Source organism: Mobula hypostoma, unplaced genomic scaffold (genome assembly GCF_963921235.1).
Source record: "Mobula hypostoma unplaced genomic scaffold, sMobHyp1.1 scaffold_51, whole genome shotgun sequence".
NCBI classification, from domain to species: Eukaryota; Metazoa; Chordata; class Chondrichthyes; order Myliobatiformes; family Myliobatidae; genus Mobula; species Mobula hypostoma.
The window spans coordinates 516,413-533,809 of NW_026948233.1; the positions used below are offsets into that span (position 1 = coordinate 516,413).

The 17,397-nt window shown below is 48.9% G+C and overlaps 1 protein-coding gene across 1 annotated transcript in view; it reads right to left on the reverse strand.

The window, feature by feature from the left end:
- Positions 1–4,755: 4,755 nt before the first annotated feature.
- Positions 4,756–17,397, reverse strand: part of LOC134342086 (NACHT, LRR and PYD domains-containing protein 3-like) — a 32,835-nt gene continuing 20,193 nt past the window's right edge. The window contains exons 7-10 of the mRNA XM_063040031.1: positions 8,100–9,825; positions 6,655–6,741; positions 6,332–6,499; positions 4,756–6,168 (exon numbers count right to left, since the gene is read on the reverse strand). Coding sequence (XP_062896101.1) covers positions 6,081–6,168; positions 6,332–6,499; positions 6,655–6,741; positions 8,100–9,825 — 2,069 coding nt within the window. The 3' untranslated portion in view covers positions 4,756–6,080. The remainder of the gene's footprint in view (positions 6,169–6,331; positions 6,500–6,654; positions 6,742–8,099; positions 9,826–17,397) is intronic.

A 17,397-nucleotide genomic window follows, 5' to 3' on the forward strand; every position in this document is an offset into this window, starting at 1 on the left:
ACTGAAATATAAGGTGAAAAGATGCGGCCCTAATACCGACTAGTCACCGGCATCCGACCAGAAAAAGTCCCCTTTATTCCAGGGAGGAGTTGTAAAGTTTGATGGCCACAGGCAGGAATGACTTCGTATTACGCTCTGTGTTGCATCTCGGTGGAATGAGTCTCTGGCTGAATGTACTCCTGTGCCCACCCAGTACATTATGTAGTGGACGGGAGACATTGTTCAAGATGGCATGCAACTTAGAGAGCATCCTCTTTTCAGACACCACCGTCAGAGAGTCCAGTTCCATCCCCACAACATCACTGGCCTTACGAATGAGTTTGTTGATTTTGTTGGTGTCTGTTACCCTCAGCCTGCTGCCCCAGCACACAACAGCAAACATGATAGCACTGGCCACCACAGACTCTCTCTGATTCACTCCCAAACCCCGGTCTCTCCACGAGCCTCTTTCCCTACCCGCCGACACGCACTCCCAGTCTCTTTCAACCCCAGTAACTCACGAGGCCCCTAGACTCCCTCTACAGTCTCTCTCCACATCCCAGATATCTCTTCCCACCCCAGATTTCTGGACTTTCCCGGCTTCCCTGTCCCCTGGTCTTTCTCTACTCTCCTCGGTCTCTCTCTGTCCTACCGGTTTCTCTCTCGCCAATCCCTCCCTCCTAACTCTCTCCATATCTCTCTGCCACAGCATCTCTCTCATACCTTTCTCCCTCTATCCTCCCCTCTGCCTCCCTCAGTTTCCCTCTCCCTCTACCGTTTCTCCTTCTCTAAATCTCGCCGCTGACTCTCTCTCCCCTACCTTCTCTCCCCATCAATCTCTCCCGTCCTTCTCCTCTCAGACTCTCGCCACCATGACTCTGCACCCACCAGTCTCTCCCCAGACCCGGCCTCTCTCTCTCTTTCTGTCTCTCATTCTACCTCCCCTACGTCTCTCTCTCTCTGCCCAATCTTTTTCTTCCTGTCTCTTTCTTTCCCCAGACTCTCAACTCATTCTCTCTCCCCCCTCTCTCTCTCACACACACACACACACTCTTTCTCATTCTCACTCTCATTCACACTCTCCCTCTCCCTCTCTTTCACACACGCACACACACTCTCTTTCTCATTCTCACTCACACTCTCCCTCTCTTTCGCCAAAGTTTCAGAATCTGCTCCCCTCAAAATCTCTCCCACACCCCGTCTCTCTCGCTTCCCCAATATTTCCCTCGTTTATCTCTCCCCGTCTCTCCCTCGTTTCCATTTCTGTCTCACTCCCCATCTCGGTCACTCCCCCGTCAATATCTCCTCTCCGCTCTCTCCTCCGTCACCCTCTCCCCATCCCTGCCACGTCTTTATCGCACTCACTTCCCGTCTATTGCTCATCCACGTCCATCTCATTTGCCGCTATTCTCTCCCCTCTGTGTTTCACTCCACTCGCAGCGCGCTGACAGCCCTCTCTCTCTCTCTCTCTCCTCTCTCTCTCTACCTACTCCTTTCCCTTTCTCCTGCCTCTCTCCTTCTGTCTCTTTTTTTTTCTTCCCCATTCGCTACTTTGCTACATCCAGCTTTGAATGCCTGGCAAGTTCCGATCTCCAAACACAACACGACGTCTATTTCTCTTGTAGGCTATTGTGTCTCTGTCACCATCGCACATTGAAAGGGACGCGTTGCCTACCTAGAATGAACAGGTGTCGGTTAGTGAAGGTCGGGGGTTTGCAGACAGAATGGAGAGGAAATGAGACTGAGAGAAAGTGGGGGTGAAGGGAGCGGATGAAGGGAGTTAGGGAGGGAAGTTAGGAAGAAGGAGGGGAGGTATTAGGGTGAGGAGGAGAGGGGAAGAGCAGGGAGTGGACGGTAAGAGAAGATGGAGGAGAGAGACGGAGAGGAGTGTGTGCTGAGAAATGAGAGGATGGTGTGGGGTGGGTTGGAAGAGGGCGACAGAGAATATGAGCGCACTCTGGAGAGAGGAGGGAGGGAGCTGCACACACTCAGACAGGGTGTGAGGGGAGTTCATTCCCAACTGCCCCACGGACAGTAAATCTAAGGGTATATTTTCATCAATGAAAAGGAGATAGCAGGTGCTATTCTGGTCAGAAGTACACGCCGCTGAACTGAAATGGAAGCTCAATCCAGAAATATGAAAAATTTATCAGTACAGAAGGAAAACGTTAACCAATGGAAGGCATCCTCACGCTGGAACACAGCCCCAGGATCTGAGCAGACAAGATGTCGACAAGAAAGCTCAAACTTGCAGAAATCAACAAGGGAAATACCAGAAATATGCTGACTTGAAAGAGGAAATAGAGAGTCCATCGTATGTGAACAGTGTAAACATTGCCCCAATAGTAATATCAACGATTGTTCTCATCCAATACTCACTACTCAATGACATTAAACAATTAAGCACACCCGGCAACATTTATGTAATCTCCAAAAAGCCAGAATGCTAAAAACCACTAGAATAGTCCGAAAGTTCCCAGCAATCCAGAAATGAGTGTGCTTATCTCTGTTGCTATCTGAAGTTTTACTAGTTTTAACTGAGAAATAAATAATAATAAGCATCCGATTGTACTGCAGTGAATGCAGAGGTGATTCAACATGCAGTTTCCTCTGACTGAAGTTGATTAGAAATCAGGAAGTGAGATGACATTATTTCCTTGAAGCAGAGTCGGCAGTGGGATTTTCCACAGAAGTTTGCACAATTATGGTTGGAATGCACGGGTTCTGCAGTGCTGAACATTTTTCCATAACTTATTCATTTAATGCGGAAGACAAGTGCAAGCCTGACGAGAACGGAACCATTGGAGAGAGAAAAATAATACTTGGCATCAGTTTAATAATCGGTAGGAGATGGAGGACGCTGGCTGCGGGTGCCAAGGTATCTATTCTCGTGCTCTGTCGCACTGGGCTTTTGCTTACAAAATTAACAATTATAAACAGAATGTTCGAGTTCTGTAGTGTTGAACATTTCGCCGTAATATGTTCATCTAACGCGAAGGACAAGTGCACGGTTGCTGTCAGTTCGTGTAGACCGTTGACTTTCTTCTTCATTTCATTCTTATGCAAAACACTAAAATGAGGAATGAGTTGCAATTCTACTGATTAGGTCTTGAATATCGGCAGATCCTGACCCGCGCTGTCATTATGGAAAGGGGTGTGGCGATGATGAGAGCGGGATATGGTGAAAACACACAAGTGATGTCCACATTTCTCTTCTCAACCTCACCGGGGTTTCAATTCAGTGTTGCCTTCGAGTTGCATGAATTTCTTTAAAATGTGAAATCTGTTCCGCTATTGATACGGAATAACAGCATGTAGCCCACAAAGGTGACAAGCGCACTGAATGATGAGAATTTACGTTCACAGCGGCTTTCCATTGATAAATCAAAAACTGCCTGCCGTGAATCCGCTAAATGTAACCATGCCCCTGATCTTTCATTTGACATCTGCTTCAAATGCCGGTTTACTTTCAGTCGAGGCCACGGATTAAACTGCAAGGGAACTTCTGAAGGAACACAGAGTTTTGTCGCAATATCTGCACCGCACTCTCTGATACACCGGCATCACAACGCTATTGGTAACCGAACGAGTCCAAAGACCGCGCAAACAAAACTGAAAATGTAACTTTGCAAACAACAGGAATTCTGCAGGTGCTGGAAATTCAAGCAACACACATCAAAGTCGCTGGTGAACACAGCAGGCCAGGCAGCATCTCTAGGAAGCGGTACAGTCGACGTTTCAGGCCGAGACCCTTCGTCAGGACTAACTGTAACTTCGCCTGTGTTCTTACCAGGAACGCCAATGACGGCAATGACCATGAACCATATCTTCCTCACACGGTAAAACGTTTCAAGCATGTTGTGTGAGATTCAGCTTGTCTTCCAGCTGCCCGCGATCTCGCTGAAGAAACTCTGAGCTGATAAATCTCCACGGTCATTCATTTATACCCGCTCCAGCACGCTGAATATTCAATATTACACTAGGCTGACGTGCCCTTCAACTGCTGGGTAAAAATAAACCTGATATTATTCAAGTAAAATCCCAATTGTGATGAGGTATGGATAGCTTGACACGAAATTGCAAAAGCTCAGACAAATGTCGATTCGGGAAGTCAGTGAATGTTGCTGCGAAACACTCTCAGTCTCACCTCTCACTTTCATGATTGTTATTGTTGATGTTGTCCGTTCCTAGACTCTATAGTCTTTGTCATCATAGACCAATGATATATTAGACCATAAGACGTAGGGGCAGAATCAGGCCATCTGGCCCATTGAGTCTTCTCCGCCATTCAATCATGTCTGATCTATTTTTCTCCTCCTCAACCCCAGTTCCCGACTTACTCCCCGTAACCTTTGACGCCATGCCCAATGAAGAAACGATGAATCTCTGCCTTAAAAAAAACACTCAACGACCTGGTCTCCACAGCTGCATGTGGCAACAAATTCCACACATTCACCACCCATTGGCTAAAGACTTCCCCCTCCCTTCCCGTCCTATCAGTACCCTTCCCTCCCCATCCCATCAATTCCCCTCCTTCCCCGTCCTATCATTCCCACTCCCTTCCTGTCCTTTCACTCCTCCTCACCCCGACTTTATCTTCTCCAGGTCACCACCAGTTTGTGACAGAAACTCTCGCCTCCCCTTTTCGTCCCTTATTGAGTCAGTGACTTCGTCACGGTCACCGTCTCATCAGTCCACTCCTCGTCCCGTCACTCCTCTTCCTCCCAAACCCCTCACCCCTCCTCCCCACAACCCACATGTATATATGTATGCGTGAATATCTGAGATGTATACATCAGTTTATTCAATGACAAAATTATTAGAAGTAAAACATATATACAAGACTATATAAAACACAAATTAAAATACTGTTATTACAATCAATAAGACACTCGATCCCGGGATTGTATCCACGGGCACCGCATGTTCCTTCGCCATAGATTCTGTGTGCGACAGTGACCATTGTAAGTCAGTGTCTCACTCCATCCCTGGCGGCCACATTAACCAAGGATTCGCCCATTTTAAATCAGCGCGTCCCTCCCTCTCTTGTGCTCACTTCTACCAAAGCCGTCACTCCCTCCCCAGCAGACATTTCCAGTGAAGCGTCGGCCATTTGAAGTCAACGTGTCCTTCACTCCTTCTCTGCCGCTCACTTTAACCAAGGCGTCGCTCCCTCCTTGGTCCCGTTTCAACCCGACCGAACGGCGTCTCCTTCACTCACCACATCTCCCCCTTTTTCTCAACAACATTAACGATGGTGACGGCCGTTTCCAATCGGCGTCTCACCCCCTCCCTTCCCGGCGCTCACTTTAAACAGGGTATCACTAACCCTAAACTGTCCTGTCAGACAGTTTAAGCGAAGCAGCGGCCAATAGATCATTTTCCATCGACCCATTGCCCCCTCTCTCTTCCCAATGTGCCACCGTCTCCGTTTCGGCCATTTTACCCGGTGCGTCTCTCCCTCCCTGTTGGCCATTTGAATTCTGTCCATCACTCTCTCCCTGCCGGCCATTGTAACACAGGAATCAGGGACTATTTCAGGTCGGGCCGCCACTCCCTCTAACTTGTCAGTGTGTTACTCCCCTCCTGGCGTCCATTTTCTCTCAGAGCATCCCTCCCTCCCTGGTGACCATTTTCAATGTGCGGTCACTCCCTCCCCGGTGACAATGTTATGTCGGCGCGTCACTCTCTCCCTGGTGATAATATTATATTCTGGATTTAATCCAGAAACCTATTTTTAATCAGCACGTAACTCCCTCCCTGGTGATAATTTTCAATCACCGCGTCATTCCCACCCTGTCGGTCATTTTAACTCTGCCTGTCACTCCCACTCTCTTGTCAGTTTATCACTCCCTCCCTGCCGGCCATGAGAAACAAGGTGACTTAATTCCGCCCATCGCCCCCTCCCTGCGGCCCATTGTCACTCAGACCGTCACTTTATTCCCAGAGACCATTTTCAGTCAACCTTTCACTCCCTCCTCAGTGACCATTCTGAATCCTTCTGTCGTTCCCTCCCTGGCTCGCGGCCATTAAAGATAAGGGCGGGAGTCGGGCCAAAATGTCCCCATCCCGCGGGCGGGGATGTTCACACATTCAGATGTTCACACGGACAGTGACAGTCCGGGTCTGGGTTCCTGCAAAGATCTCAGTTCCTTCTTCCCGGTCTCAGTGAACTGATTCCCCGCCAGCCTGAAACAGATGGAAGAATAAAGATGAAATAAACAGATTACACAACAGTGTCAGTAATAGGGGACTGGGTTAATGTTTCAACAACACTCACAGACAAATATCACCAGAAAACCCGCGGATCCGCTGATATTTTATCACAGTGAACATTAACACAAACACTCACAGGATCCACTTCAGACTTAGGTGGTTCAGTATGAGACAGCGGAGAGCGGGGACAGATCGGTCTGTCAGCGAGTTGAATTCCAGGCTCAGCTCCGTCAGTGATGGGTTTGTACTGAGAGCGGAGACGAGATCCTCGGCACCAGAATCTGTGAGACCGACACGGTACAGCCTGGAGATGAGAGAGAGTGAGGGTGAAGGACACAGAGAGACAGGAGACGGTACAAATCCCCAGTGTTTATCAGTAACACAATTACTGATCACATTAATGTTCAGTGTCAGACACCCAGTGACTGTAAACACAATCTCCCACAGTCTGGTACTTACCCTAGTCTCTGTACTTTACACTCCGGGTTCCTCAGAGCCGCAGACACCAGTTTCACTCCCGAATCTCCCAGTTCATTACCACTCAGTCTAAACACAAACAGACAAATTGATGAACGAAGTGATTCAAACCGTGGGTCTGAGGGATTTTTTTCTCACTCGGATATTTCAGGAAACATTAAACCCTTCAGTAAATCACTGATCGGAGTTCCCATCACTGTCAATGTCCCTCACTGCCCAGCTCCAGGGTATTCATCGAATGTCAGTAATTTAGTCTGTCGGCGTGACCCCGTAAACTCCACATATTCTGTCTCATTCCCCGATGGTTGGAAAAGTGTTACTGACCTGAGAGTGTCGGAGGGGCAAAGAGGGTTGAAAGGGAGAAAGTCCCACAGAGAGGAAGATCTGCGAATGGGGAAATGTCGATGGGAGATAATGAAAGAAAAATGGGGGAAGGAGGAAGGGGAAGGGAGATCCCACAGGAGGAAGGGGGATGGGAAAGCGAGATCCCACAGGAGGAAGGGGGATGGGGAAGAGAGATCCAACAGGGGGAAGTGGGATGGGGAAGAGAGATCCCACAGGAGGAAGGGGGATGGGGAAGAGAGATCCCACAGGAGGAAGGGGGGTGGGGAAGAGAGATCCCACAGGAGGATGGGGGTGGGGAAGACAGATTGGAGAGGAGGAAGTGGGATATGGAACAGAGATCCGCAAGGCTGAAGGGAGATGAAGAGAGAAACCCAAGAAAGGAATGCGACTGGTAATTAGATTGCCCAGAGGAGGAATGGGGGTGGGGAAGAGATCCCCAAGAAAGGAAAGGGAATGGGGATGAGAGGTCCCACAGGAGGGTCCGGGGGGAAACGGTGATCCTGCAAGACGAGAGGATGCAGTAATAGATTCTTGGGTCTGAACTGAGGATCATAATCAGGAGAGGAGATGTGCCCATGGAGTCTGGGTATCTGGTAGTGAGCACAGTCACACAGGTGGAATGATGGTGATAGTCACACACGGGGAAGGGCAGGGGAGGACAATCTCAGAATGGTATTTCTTTCCTTCTCACTGAGACAGTGTGCTGACAGTCTCTTGTCCCGACCGGGAAGGGGGTATGAATCTCTGACCCACCTGCTGCAGTCAGTGTCGGTCAGGGTGTCAGTAACAGTGAGAAGGAACATTGTCGGTGGACGTGTCACAGGCAGCGAGAAACACGGCCATTCCTGTGATTTACTACCATTAAACCAATGGCCGTCGTTCACTGATCTGATGAAGTCTCCAACATCCCTTCAGAAGGAAGCACAGAACCCTCCCGTCCTTGGGGAATTACTGACCGATCCCCTGGGCATTTGTCACAATTCTTCCCAATCTGATTTACTACAGTTTTCCCAAATTCCTTTACAATGAAACAACACAATGGAACAGTTTCACAGTTCAGAGTGAGAGATAAATCAAGTTACATCAACTCCTGGCACTTGTGCAGTCTGGGTCCCAGCCGCTGGATTCCTTCACACTGAATGTGGCAGACAGCTACATCGAGGTGTTTTATTGTATCACAGAGTCCGATGACATGAGACAGGACCGCGCAGTCAATCGGGGTCAGTGTCATTCCCAAGAATGAAAGTGTTTCCACAGATCCCAGTGCGGCCTGAGCCAGTCCACGATTCTGAGACTCAAACAGGTAGTGCAATGTGTTCAGGAGGCTCCTTTTACCAGCTTCACTCTCTGTGTTTCCACTCTGACGTTTAACCTCCTCCTTCACCCAGTCAATCACCCGGCAGGTTGTTTGATGAGGAAATGGACCCAGAAACTCCTCCAGGCCCCGAGCTGTCATTGGGTTGGAGAGACCAGCAACGAAACGGAGAAATACCTCAAATCGCCCATCTGTCATGTTGTGGGCTTCAGTGAGGAATTTCAGGATATCCCCGGGATGTGGATTCAGGAATTGTGCGACTGCAGCTACAAACTCTTGGATGGTGAGGTGTGGGAATGTGTACACCACGCTCCAGGCAGAATCCTCTCTCTCCAAAAGCTCCATTAGGAACCCAGACAGGAACTGTGAAGGCTGCAGATTGTAGTTGATCAAATCTCCATCTGTAAACACAATCTTCATCTCGAACACTCCTCTGAAGGCCATCTGACCAACCCTGAGTAACACATCACGGGGGTTCTCAATCTCACGGCCGTGGTTTTTCAGGATGTTGTAAATATAGTAGGAGTACAGTTGGGTGATGGTCTTGGGAACTCGCTGCGGGTCCCTGACTCTTTGTGTGAAGAAGGGGCCCAGTGCCAGAGCGAGGATCCAGCAGTAGGAGGGGTTGTAGCTCATGGTGTACAGGATCTCGTTCTCCTTCACGTGTTTGAAAACAGCTTCTGCCACCGTCTTGTCTTCAAAATGCCTGATGAAATATTCCTTCCGTTCGTCACCAACAAATCCCAGGATTTCAGCCCAGACACTCATGTCTGCCTTTTCCAATAAATGTAGTGCAGTGGGACGGGTGGTCACCAGCACTGAACACCCTGGGAGCAGCTTGCCCTGGATTAAACTGTACACAATATCAGACACCTTGCACTTGAACTCAGGATCAGTGCATGAGATCTGAGCTTCTGTGTCAGCAAAATCGATTCTGTATTTGAATTCATCCAAACCATCGAATATAAACAGCAATCCCTCTGGGTTCTTCCAGACCTCTCTCAGGATATTCTGGAAGTAGGGATACTGATCCAGAATGAGTTCCCTCAGGTTTATTCTGCAGTCAATGGAGTTTAAATCCCGGAATTTGAAACTAAAGACAAAATTGAATTGTTGGTATATTTTCCCCATGGCCCAGTCATAAACAATCTTTTGTACCATTGTTGTTTTTCCGATCCCCGGGACTCCAGCCACTGCTGCTGAACTCCCAGATTTGGATTTACTCCGGGAAAAGCTGCTCTGGAACAGCTGATCAGTCTGGATTTTTTCCAGCTCTCTGCGGAGATGTTCCTCTCTCCACTCCTCGTGGTCTCTGCCTCTTGCCAGCAGCTCATGTTCCACCAGTCTCCGATCTCGAACAGTAGAAATGACCGTGAGCTCAGCGTATCGATCAACCAGCTGGAAAACCTTCACCTTCTCCCTCATCAGGATCGTGTTCACTCTCAGTGATTCAGTTTGTACCCGCAGAGTCTCCTTGTGTTTCTGTCGAACATCTTCCATGGGAACAGACAGTGGACAAACTGTTAGAAGCCTCAGCTCAGAAAGCAGTATTTAAGCACACAAGAGTTAGCTCAAAGCTTTTTCATTAATTGTATTCATCAACGGATGCTCGTACAGTAAATATGATTAACAGACCCCTGACTGGACAGAGAGGCTGGTCTAGACAAACACCAGATCATCACATTTCCACATTAAATGTGCTGTGAGGTGAGTATTTCCCTGGTAGTTCACTGACCCCCCAACTGCCCCGTACTGGACAAACTCCCACTACTGTCACAGCTGTCATTTTTTTTGTCTGTGGGAGAAACTTTTAATCCCCAGTGTTGATGTGGCGTATGGAGAAGGAGAAAAGGGGAGTGGGCATTCTGTCAAAGGAACAGGTCACTTCACTCCCACCGTCACTGATACAGAATACAAAGTAGCTTTGTTAATCAGCACCTGCACTGTGGGTGGGTGTTTGGGGTGTGTGGGATCTCAAAGTGTGTTCGAATCCAGTCATGGACGTGTGGGGTCTCACAATGTGGCAGGACCCTGTCAGGGGTTTGTGGGGTTTCGCAGAGTGTAAGTACCCTCCCAGGGGTGCGTGGGGTATCACAGTGTGTAAGCACAATGTCGGGGTGTGTGGCATCTCATAGTGTGTCAGGACCCTGTCAGGGGTGTGTGGGGTCTAACAGCATGTCAGGACCCTGTTATGGTCGTGTGGGGTCTCACAGATTGTCAGGACCCTGTTATGTGTGTGTGGTGTCGCAAACTGCTTCAGGACCCTGTCAGGAGTGTGTGGGGTGTCTCACTGTGTCAGGGAGCTGTCAGCGGTGTGTGGCGTCTCACAGTGTGTCAGGACCCTGTCGGGGTGTGTGGGGTCTCACAGTCTGTCAGAGCCCTCTCAGGGGTGTGTGGGGTCTGACAGTGTGACAGGATCTTGTCAGGTGTGTGTGGGGTCTCACAGTGTGTCAGGACCCTGTGAGGGGTGTGTGGGGTTTTACAGTGCGTCAGGACCCTGTCAGGAGTGTGTGCGGTGTTACAGTACATCATCAGCCTGTCCAGGGTCTGTGGGGTCTCACAGAGTGTGAGGACACTGTCATGGGTGTGTGGCGTATCACTGTATGTCAGGGCCCTCCTGGCGTTTGTGGAGTCTCACAGTGTGTCATGACCCTGTCAGTTGTATGTGGGATCTCATAGTGTGTCAGGACCCTGTCGGGAGTGTGTGGGGTCTCAAAGTGTGTCAGGACCCTGTCAGGAGTGTGTGGAGTCTCACAGTTTGACAGGATCTTGTCAGGTGTGTGTGGGTTTCACAGTGTGTCAGGACCCTATTAGGGGTTTGTGGGGTCTTACAGTGTGACAGGATCTTGTCAGGGGTGTGTGGGGTCTCACAGTATGCCAGGAGCCTGTCAGGAGTGTGTGGGGTTGAACAGTGTGTCCGGACTGTCTCAGGGGTGTTTGAGGTATCACAGAGTGTCAGGATCCTGTCTGGAGTGTGTGTGGTCTCACAGTGTGTCAGGGCACTCTCAGGGGTGTTTGAGGTTTCACAGTGTGTCAGGACCCTGTCAGGAGTGTGTGCGGTCTAACAGCGTGGCAGGACCCTGTCAGATGTGTTTGGGGTCTCACAGAGTGTGAGGACACTGTCAGGGGTGTATGGGGTCTCACAGTGTGTCAGGGGTGTGTGTGGTCTCACAGTGTGTCAGGACACTATTAGGCGGGTTTGAGTTATTACAGCGTGTCAGGAACCTGTCAGGAGGGTGTGGGGTCTCACAGTATGTCAGGATCCTGTCAGGGGTGTGTGGGGTCTCAGAGTATGTCAGGACCCTGTTATGGTCGTGTGGGGTCTCACAGATTGTCAGGACCCTGTTATGTGTGTGTGGCATCTCACAGTGTATCAGGACACTGTCAGGGGTGTGTGGGGTCTCACAGAGTGTGAGGACACTGTCAGGGGTATGTGGGGTCTCACAGTGTGTCAGGACCCTGTCAGGAGTGTGTGGAGTCTCACAGTTTGACAGGATCTTGTCAGGTGCGTGTGGGTCTCACAGTGTGTCAGGACACTGTCAAGGGTGTGTGGTGTCTCACAGTGTGTCAGAACCCTGTCAGGGGTATGTGTGGTCTCACAGTGTGTCCGGACACTCTCGGGGGTGTTTGAGGTCTAACAGCGTGGCAGGACCCGACTAGGTGTGTCTGGGGTCTCACAGAGTGTGAGGACACTGTCAGGGGTCTGTGAGCTATTACTGTGTGTCAGGACCCTGTTAGGGGTTTTTTGGAGTCTCACAGTGTGTCGGGATCCTTTTGGGGTTTGTGGGGCCTTACAGTGTGACAGGACCATGTCAGAGGTTTGTGGGGTCTCACAGTGTGTCAGTACACTCTCAGGTGTGTTTGAGGTCTCACAAAGTGGTATGACCCTGGCTGAAGTGTGTGGGGTATTACAGTGTGTCAGGGGTGTGTGTGGTCTCACAGTGTTTCAGGACACTCTCAGGCGTGTTTGAGGTATCACAGTATGCCAAGTCCCTGCCAGGAGTGTGTGGAGTCACACAGTGTGTCAGTACACTCTCAGGTGTGTTTGAGGTCTCACAAAGTGGTATGAACCTGGTTGGAGTGTGTGGGGTCTTACAGTGTGTCAGGGGTGTGTGAGGTCTCACAGTTTGTCAGTATACTCTGAGGGGTGTTTGAGGTATCACAGTGTGTCCGGACCCTGTAAGGGATGTGTAGGGTCTCAAAGTATGTCAGGACTGTCAGGGGTCTGTGTGGTCTCACAGTGTGTCAGGACCCTGTCAGTCGTGTGTGGTGTCTCACAGTGTGTCAAGACCCTGTCAGGTGAGTGTGGGGTCTCACAGTATGTCAGGACCCTGTCAGGAGTGTGTGTGATCTCAAAGCATCTGAGGAACATTTCGGGGGTGTGTGTGATCTCAAAGCATCTGAGGAACATTTCAGGGGTGTGTGTGTTCTCACAGAGTGTCAGGAACCTGTCTGGGGTGTTTGAGGTATCACAGTGTGTCAGGACCCTGCCAGGGGTGTGCGGGGTCTCACAGTGTGACAAAATCTTGTCAAGTGTGTGTGATGTCTCACAGTGTGTCAGGACCCTGTCAGCGGTGTGTGGTGTCTCAGAATGTGTCAGGACCTTGTCAGGGATGTGTGTGGTCCCACAGTGTGTCAGGACACTCTCAGCGGTGTTTGAGGTATCACAGTGTGTCAGGACCCTGTCAGGTGAGTGTGGGATCTCACAGTATGTCAGGGCCCTGTCAGGTGTGTGTGTGATCTCAAAGCATCTGAGGAACATTTCAGGGGTGTGTGTGTTCTCACAGAGCGTCAGAAACCTGTCAAGGGTGTTTGAGGTATCACAGTGTGTCAGGACCCTGTCAGGGGTGTGCGGGGTCTCACAGTGTGACAAAATCTTGCCAAGTGTGTGTGGTGTCTCACAGTGTGTCAGGACCCTGTCAGGGGTTTGTGGGGTCTCACAGTATGACAGGATCTTGTCAGGGGTGTGTGGTGTCTTCACAGTGTGTCAGGACCCTGTCAGGGGTTTGTGGGGTCTCACAGTATGACAGGATCTTGTCAGGGGTGTGTGGGGTCTCACAGTGTATCAGGACCCTGTCAGGTGTCTGTGGGGTCTCACAAGGTGTCATGAGCTTGTCAGGAGTGTGTGTGGTCTCACAGTGTGTCAGGACCATGTCAGCCGTGTGTGGCGTCTCACAGTGTGTCAGGACCCTGTCAGGCGTGTGTGGGGTCTCACAGTGTGTCAGGACCGTGTCAGGGATGTGTTGGGTCTCTCAGTAGGTCAGGACATGGCAGGGGCGTGTGGGGTCTCACAGTGTGTCAGGACCCTGTCAGATGTGTGTGCAGTCTCACAGTTCTTCACAAACCAATCAGGTGTGTGTGGTTTCTCACAGTGTGTCAGACCCTGTCAGGAGTGTGTGGGGTCCCACAGTGTGTCAGGACCCTGCTAGTGGTGTGTGGAGTCTCGCAGTGTGTCAGGACCGTGTCAGGGGTGTGAGGGGTCTCACAGTGTGTCAGGAGAGTCTGGGGCCCAGAGTGTGTCAAGGGTGTGTGGCCTCCCGGGTGCCAGGGTCCGGGATGTCTCTGACATCCTGGTACGAGAGGGAAAGGAAGCAGAAGTCGTGATACATGTTGGGACCAATGTCATTTGCAGAAAGTAAGCTGAGTTCCTGAAGTGTGAGTTTCGGGAACCAGGCAGAAGGCTGAAGAACAGGACCTCAAGGGTTGCGTTCTCAGGATTGCTGCCAGTACTACGTGATAGTGATGGTAAGTATTGGAGAGGATGGCAGTTGAATGCGTTGCTGAGGAATTGTTGCAGGGAGCAGGGTTTTAGATTTTCGGATCATTGGGATCTCTTCTGGGGAAGGTGGGACCTGTACAGATTGGATGGCTTACACCTGATCTCGAGGGGGAGCAATATCCTTGCAAGCAGGTTTGCTAGCATGGTTCGGGAGGGATTAAACTAATTTGCAAGGGGGAAAGGACCCAGAGTGATAGAGCAATTAAAGAAGTGCATGGAGAAAAGCCAGATCTAACAAATAGAGAGGCTTTGAGGAAAGAGAAGCAGAATAAAGGATGTAAAGGTAGTAAGGTAGAAGGGCTAAAGTGTGCGTACTTCAATGCAAGAAGATCATGAACTGTGAGCTTATATACATAACATGGAATTATGTTGGAGTGGCCACTACAGAGACTTGTCTGGCACCAGGGCAGGAATGGATCCTCAATATTCCTGGATTTCAGTGCTTTAAAAGGGATGGAGAGGGGGGAGGGGAGGAGGGGGTGGCATTACTGGTCAGGGATACTATTACAGCTACAGAAAGGGTGGGTAATGTAGCAGGATCCTCTTTTGAGTCAGAATGGGTGGAAGACAGGAACAGGAAGGGAGCAGTTACTCTACAGGGGGTATTCTATAGGCCCCTGGTAGCAGCAGAGATACAGAGGAGCAGATTGGGAGGCAGATTTTGGAAAGGTGCAAACATAACAATGTTATTATCATGGGTGACTTTAACTTCCGTAATATTGATTGGCACCTGATTAGTTCCAAGGGTTTAGATGGGCAGAGTTTGTTAATGGTGTCCAGGAAGGATTCCTGTCACAGTATATTGACAGGCCGACTAGGGGGAATGCCATACTAGATCTAGTACTAGGTGATGAACTGGGTCAGGTACAGATCTCTCAGTGGGTGAGCATCTGCGGGACAGTGACCACCACTCCCTGGCCTTTAGCATTATCATGGGAAAGGATGGAATCAGAGAGGACAGGAAAATCTTTAATTGGGGAAGGGCAAATTATGAGGCTATAGGGCTAGAAGTTGCGGGTATGAATTGGGATGATGTTTTTGCAGGGAAATGTATTATGGACATGTGGTGGATATTTAGAGATCTCTTGCAGGATGTTAGGAATAAATTTGTCTCGGTGAGGAAGATAAAAATGGTAATGTGAAGGAACCATAGGTGACAAGTGAGGTGGAAAATCTAATCAGGTGGAAGAAGGCAGCATACATAAGGTTTAGGAAGCAAGGATCAGATGGGTCTATGGAGGTATTTAGGATTGCAAGAAAGGAGTTTAAGAAGAGGCTGAGAAGAGCAAGAAGGGGGCATGAGAAGGCCTTGGCGAGTAGGGTAAAGGAAAACCCCAAGACATTCTTCAGTTATGTGAAGAACAAAAGGATGACAGGAGTGAAGGGAGGACCGATTAGAGATAAAGGTGGGAAGATGTGCCTGGAGGCTGTGGAAGTGAGCAAGGTCCTCAATGAATACTTCTCTTTGGTATTCACCAATGACAGGGAACTTGATGACGGTGAGGACAATATGAGTGAGGTTGATGTTCCGGAGCATATTAAGGTAGAGGAGGTGCTGGAGTCGTTAAAATACATTGGGACAAATAAGTCCTAGTAACAGTAGTAGTGAGGTTGGGGAAGGTATTAAACAGGAAATTAGAAATGTGTGCAATTAGGGAACAGCAGTTATAATGAGTGACTTCAATCTACATATAGATTGTTTGAACTAAATTGGTAAGGGTGCTGAGGAAGAGGATTTCTTGGAATGTATGCGGGATGGTTTTTTGAACCAACATGTCGAGGAACCAACTAGAGAGCAGGCTATTCTAGACTGGATATTAAGCAATGAGGAAGGGTTAATTAGCAATTTTGTCGTGAGAGGCTCCTTGGGTAAGAGTGACCATAATATGGTGGAATTCTTTATTAAGATGGAGAGTGACATAGTTAATTCAGAAACAATGGTTCTGAACTTAAAGAAGGGTAACTTTGAAGGTATGAGACGTGAATTAGCTAAGATAGACTGGCAAGTGACACTTAAAGGGTTGATGGGGGATATGCAATGGCAAGCATTTAAAGATCGCATGGATGAAGTACAACAATTGTTCACCCCAGTTTGACAAAAGAATAAATCAAGGAAGGTAGTGCACCCATGGCTGACAAGGGAAATTAGGGATAGTATCAATTCCAAGGAAGAAGCATACAAATTAGCCAGAAAAAGCGGCTCACCTGAGGACTGGGAGAAATTCAGAGTCCAGCAGAGGAGGACAAAGGGCTTAACTAGGAAGGGGAAAAAAGATTATGAGAGAAAACTGGCAGAGAACATAAAAACTGACTGTAAAAGCTTTTATAGATATGTGAAAAGAAAAAGATAGGTTAAGACAAATGTAGGTCCCCTACAGACAGAAACAGGTGAATTGATTATGGGGAGCAAGGACATGGCAGACCAACTGAATAACTACTTTGGTTCTGTCTTCGCTAAGGAGGATATAAATAATCTTCCGGAAATAGTAGGGTCCAGTGAGATGGAGGAACTGAGGGAAATACATGTTAGTAGGGAAGTGGTGTGAGGTAAATTGAAGGGATTAAAGGCAGATACATCCCCAGGGCCAGATGGTCTGCTTCCCAGAGTGCTTAAGGAAGTAGCCCAAGAAATAGTGGATGCATTAGTGATAATTTTTCAAAACTCTTTAGATTCTGGACTAGTTCCTGAGGATTGGAGTGTGGCTAATGTAACCCCACTTTTTAAAAAAGGAGGGAGAGAGAAACCGGCGAATTATAGACTGGTTAGCCTAACGTCGGTGGTGGGGAAACTGCTGGAGTCAGTTATCAAAGATGTGATAACAGCACATTTGGAAAGCGGTGAAATCATCGGACAAAGTCAGCATGGATTTGTGAAAGGAAAATCATGTCTGACAACTCATAAAATTTTTTGAGGATGTAGTTAGTAGAGTGGATAGGGGAGAACCAGTGGATGTGGTATATTTGGATTTTCAAAAGGCTTTTGACAAGGTCCCACACAGGAGATTAGTGTGCAAAATAAAGCACACAGTATTGGGGGTAAGATATTGATGTGGATAGAGAATTGGTTGGCAGACAGGAAGCAAAGAGTGGGAATAAACGGGACCTTTTCAGAATGGCAGGCAGTGGCTAGTGGGGTACCGTAAGGCTCAGTGCTGGGACCCCATTTGTTTACAATATATATTACCCTAATGACTTAGAAGAGGGAATTGAATGCAGCATCTCCAAGTTTGCAGATGACACGAAGCTGGGCAGCAGTGTTAGCTGTTAGGAGGATGCTAAGAGGATG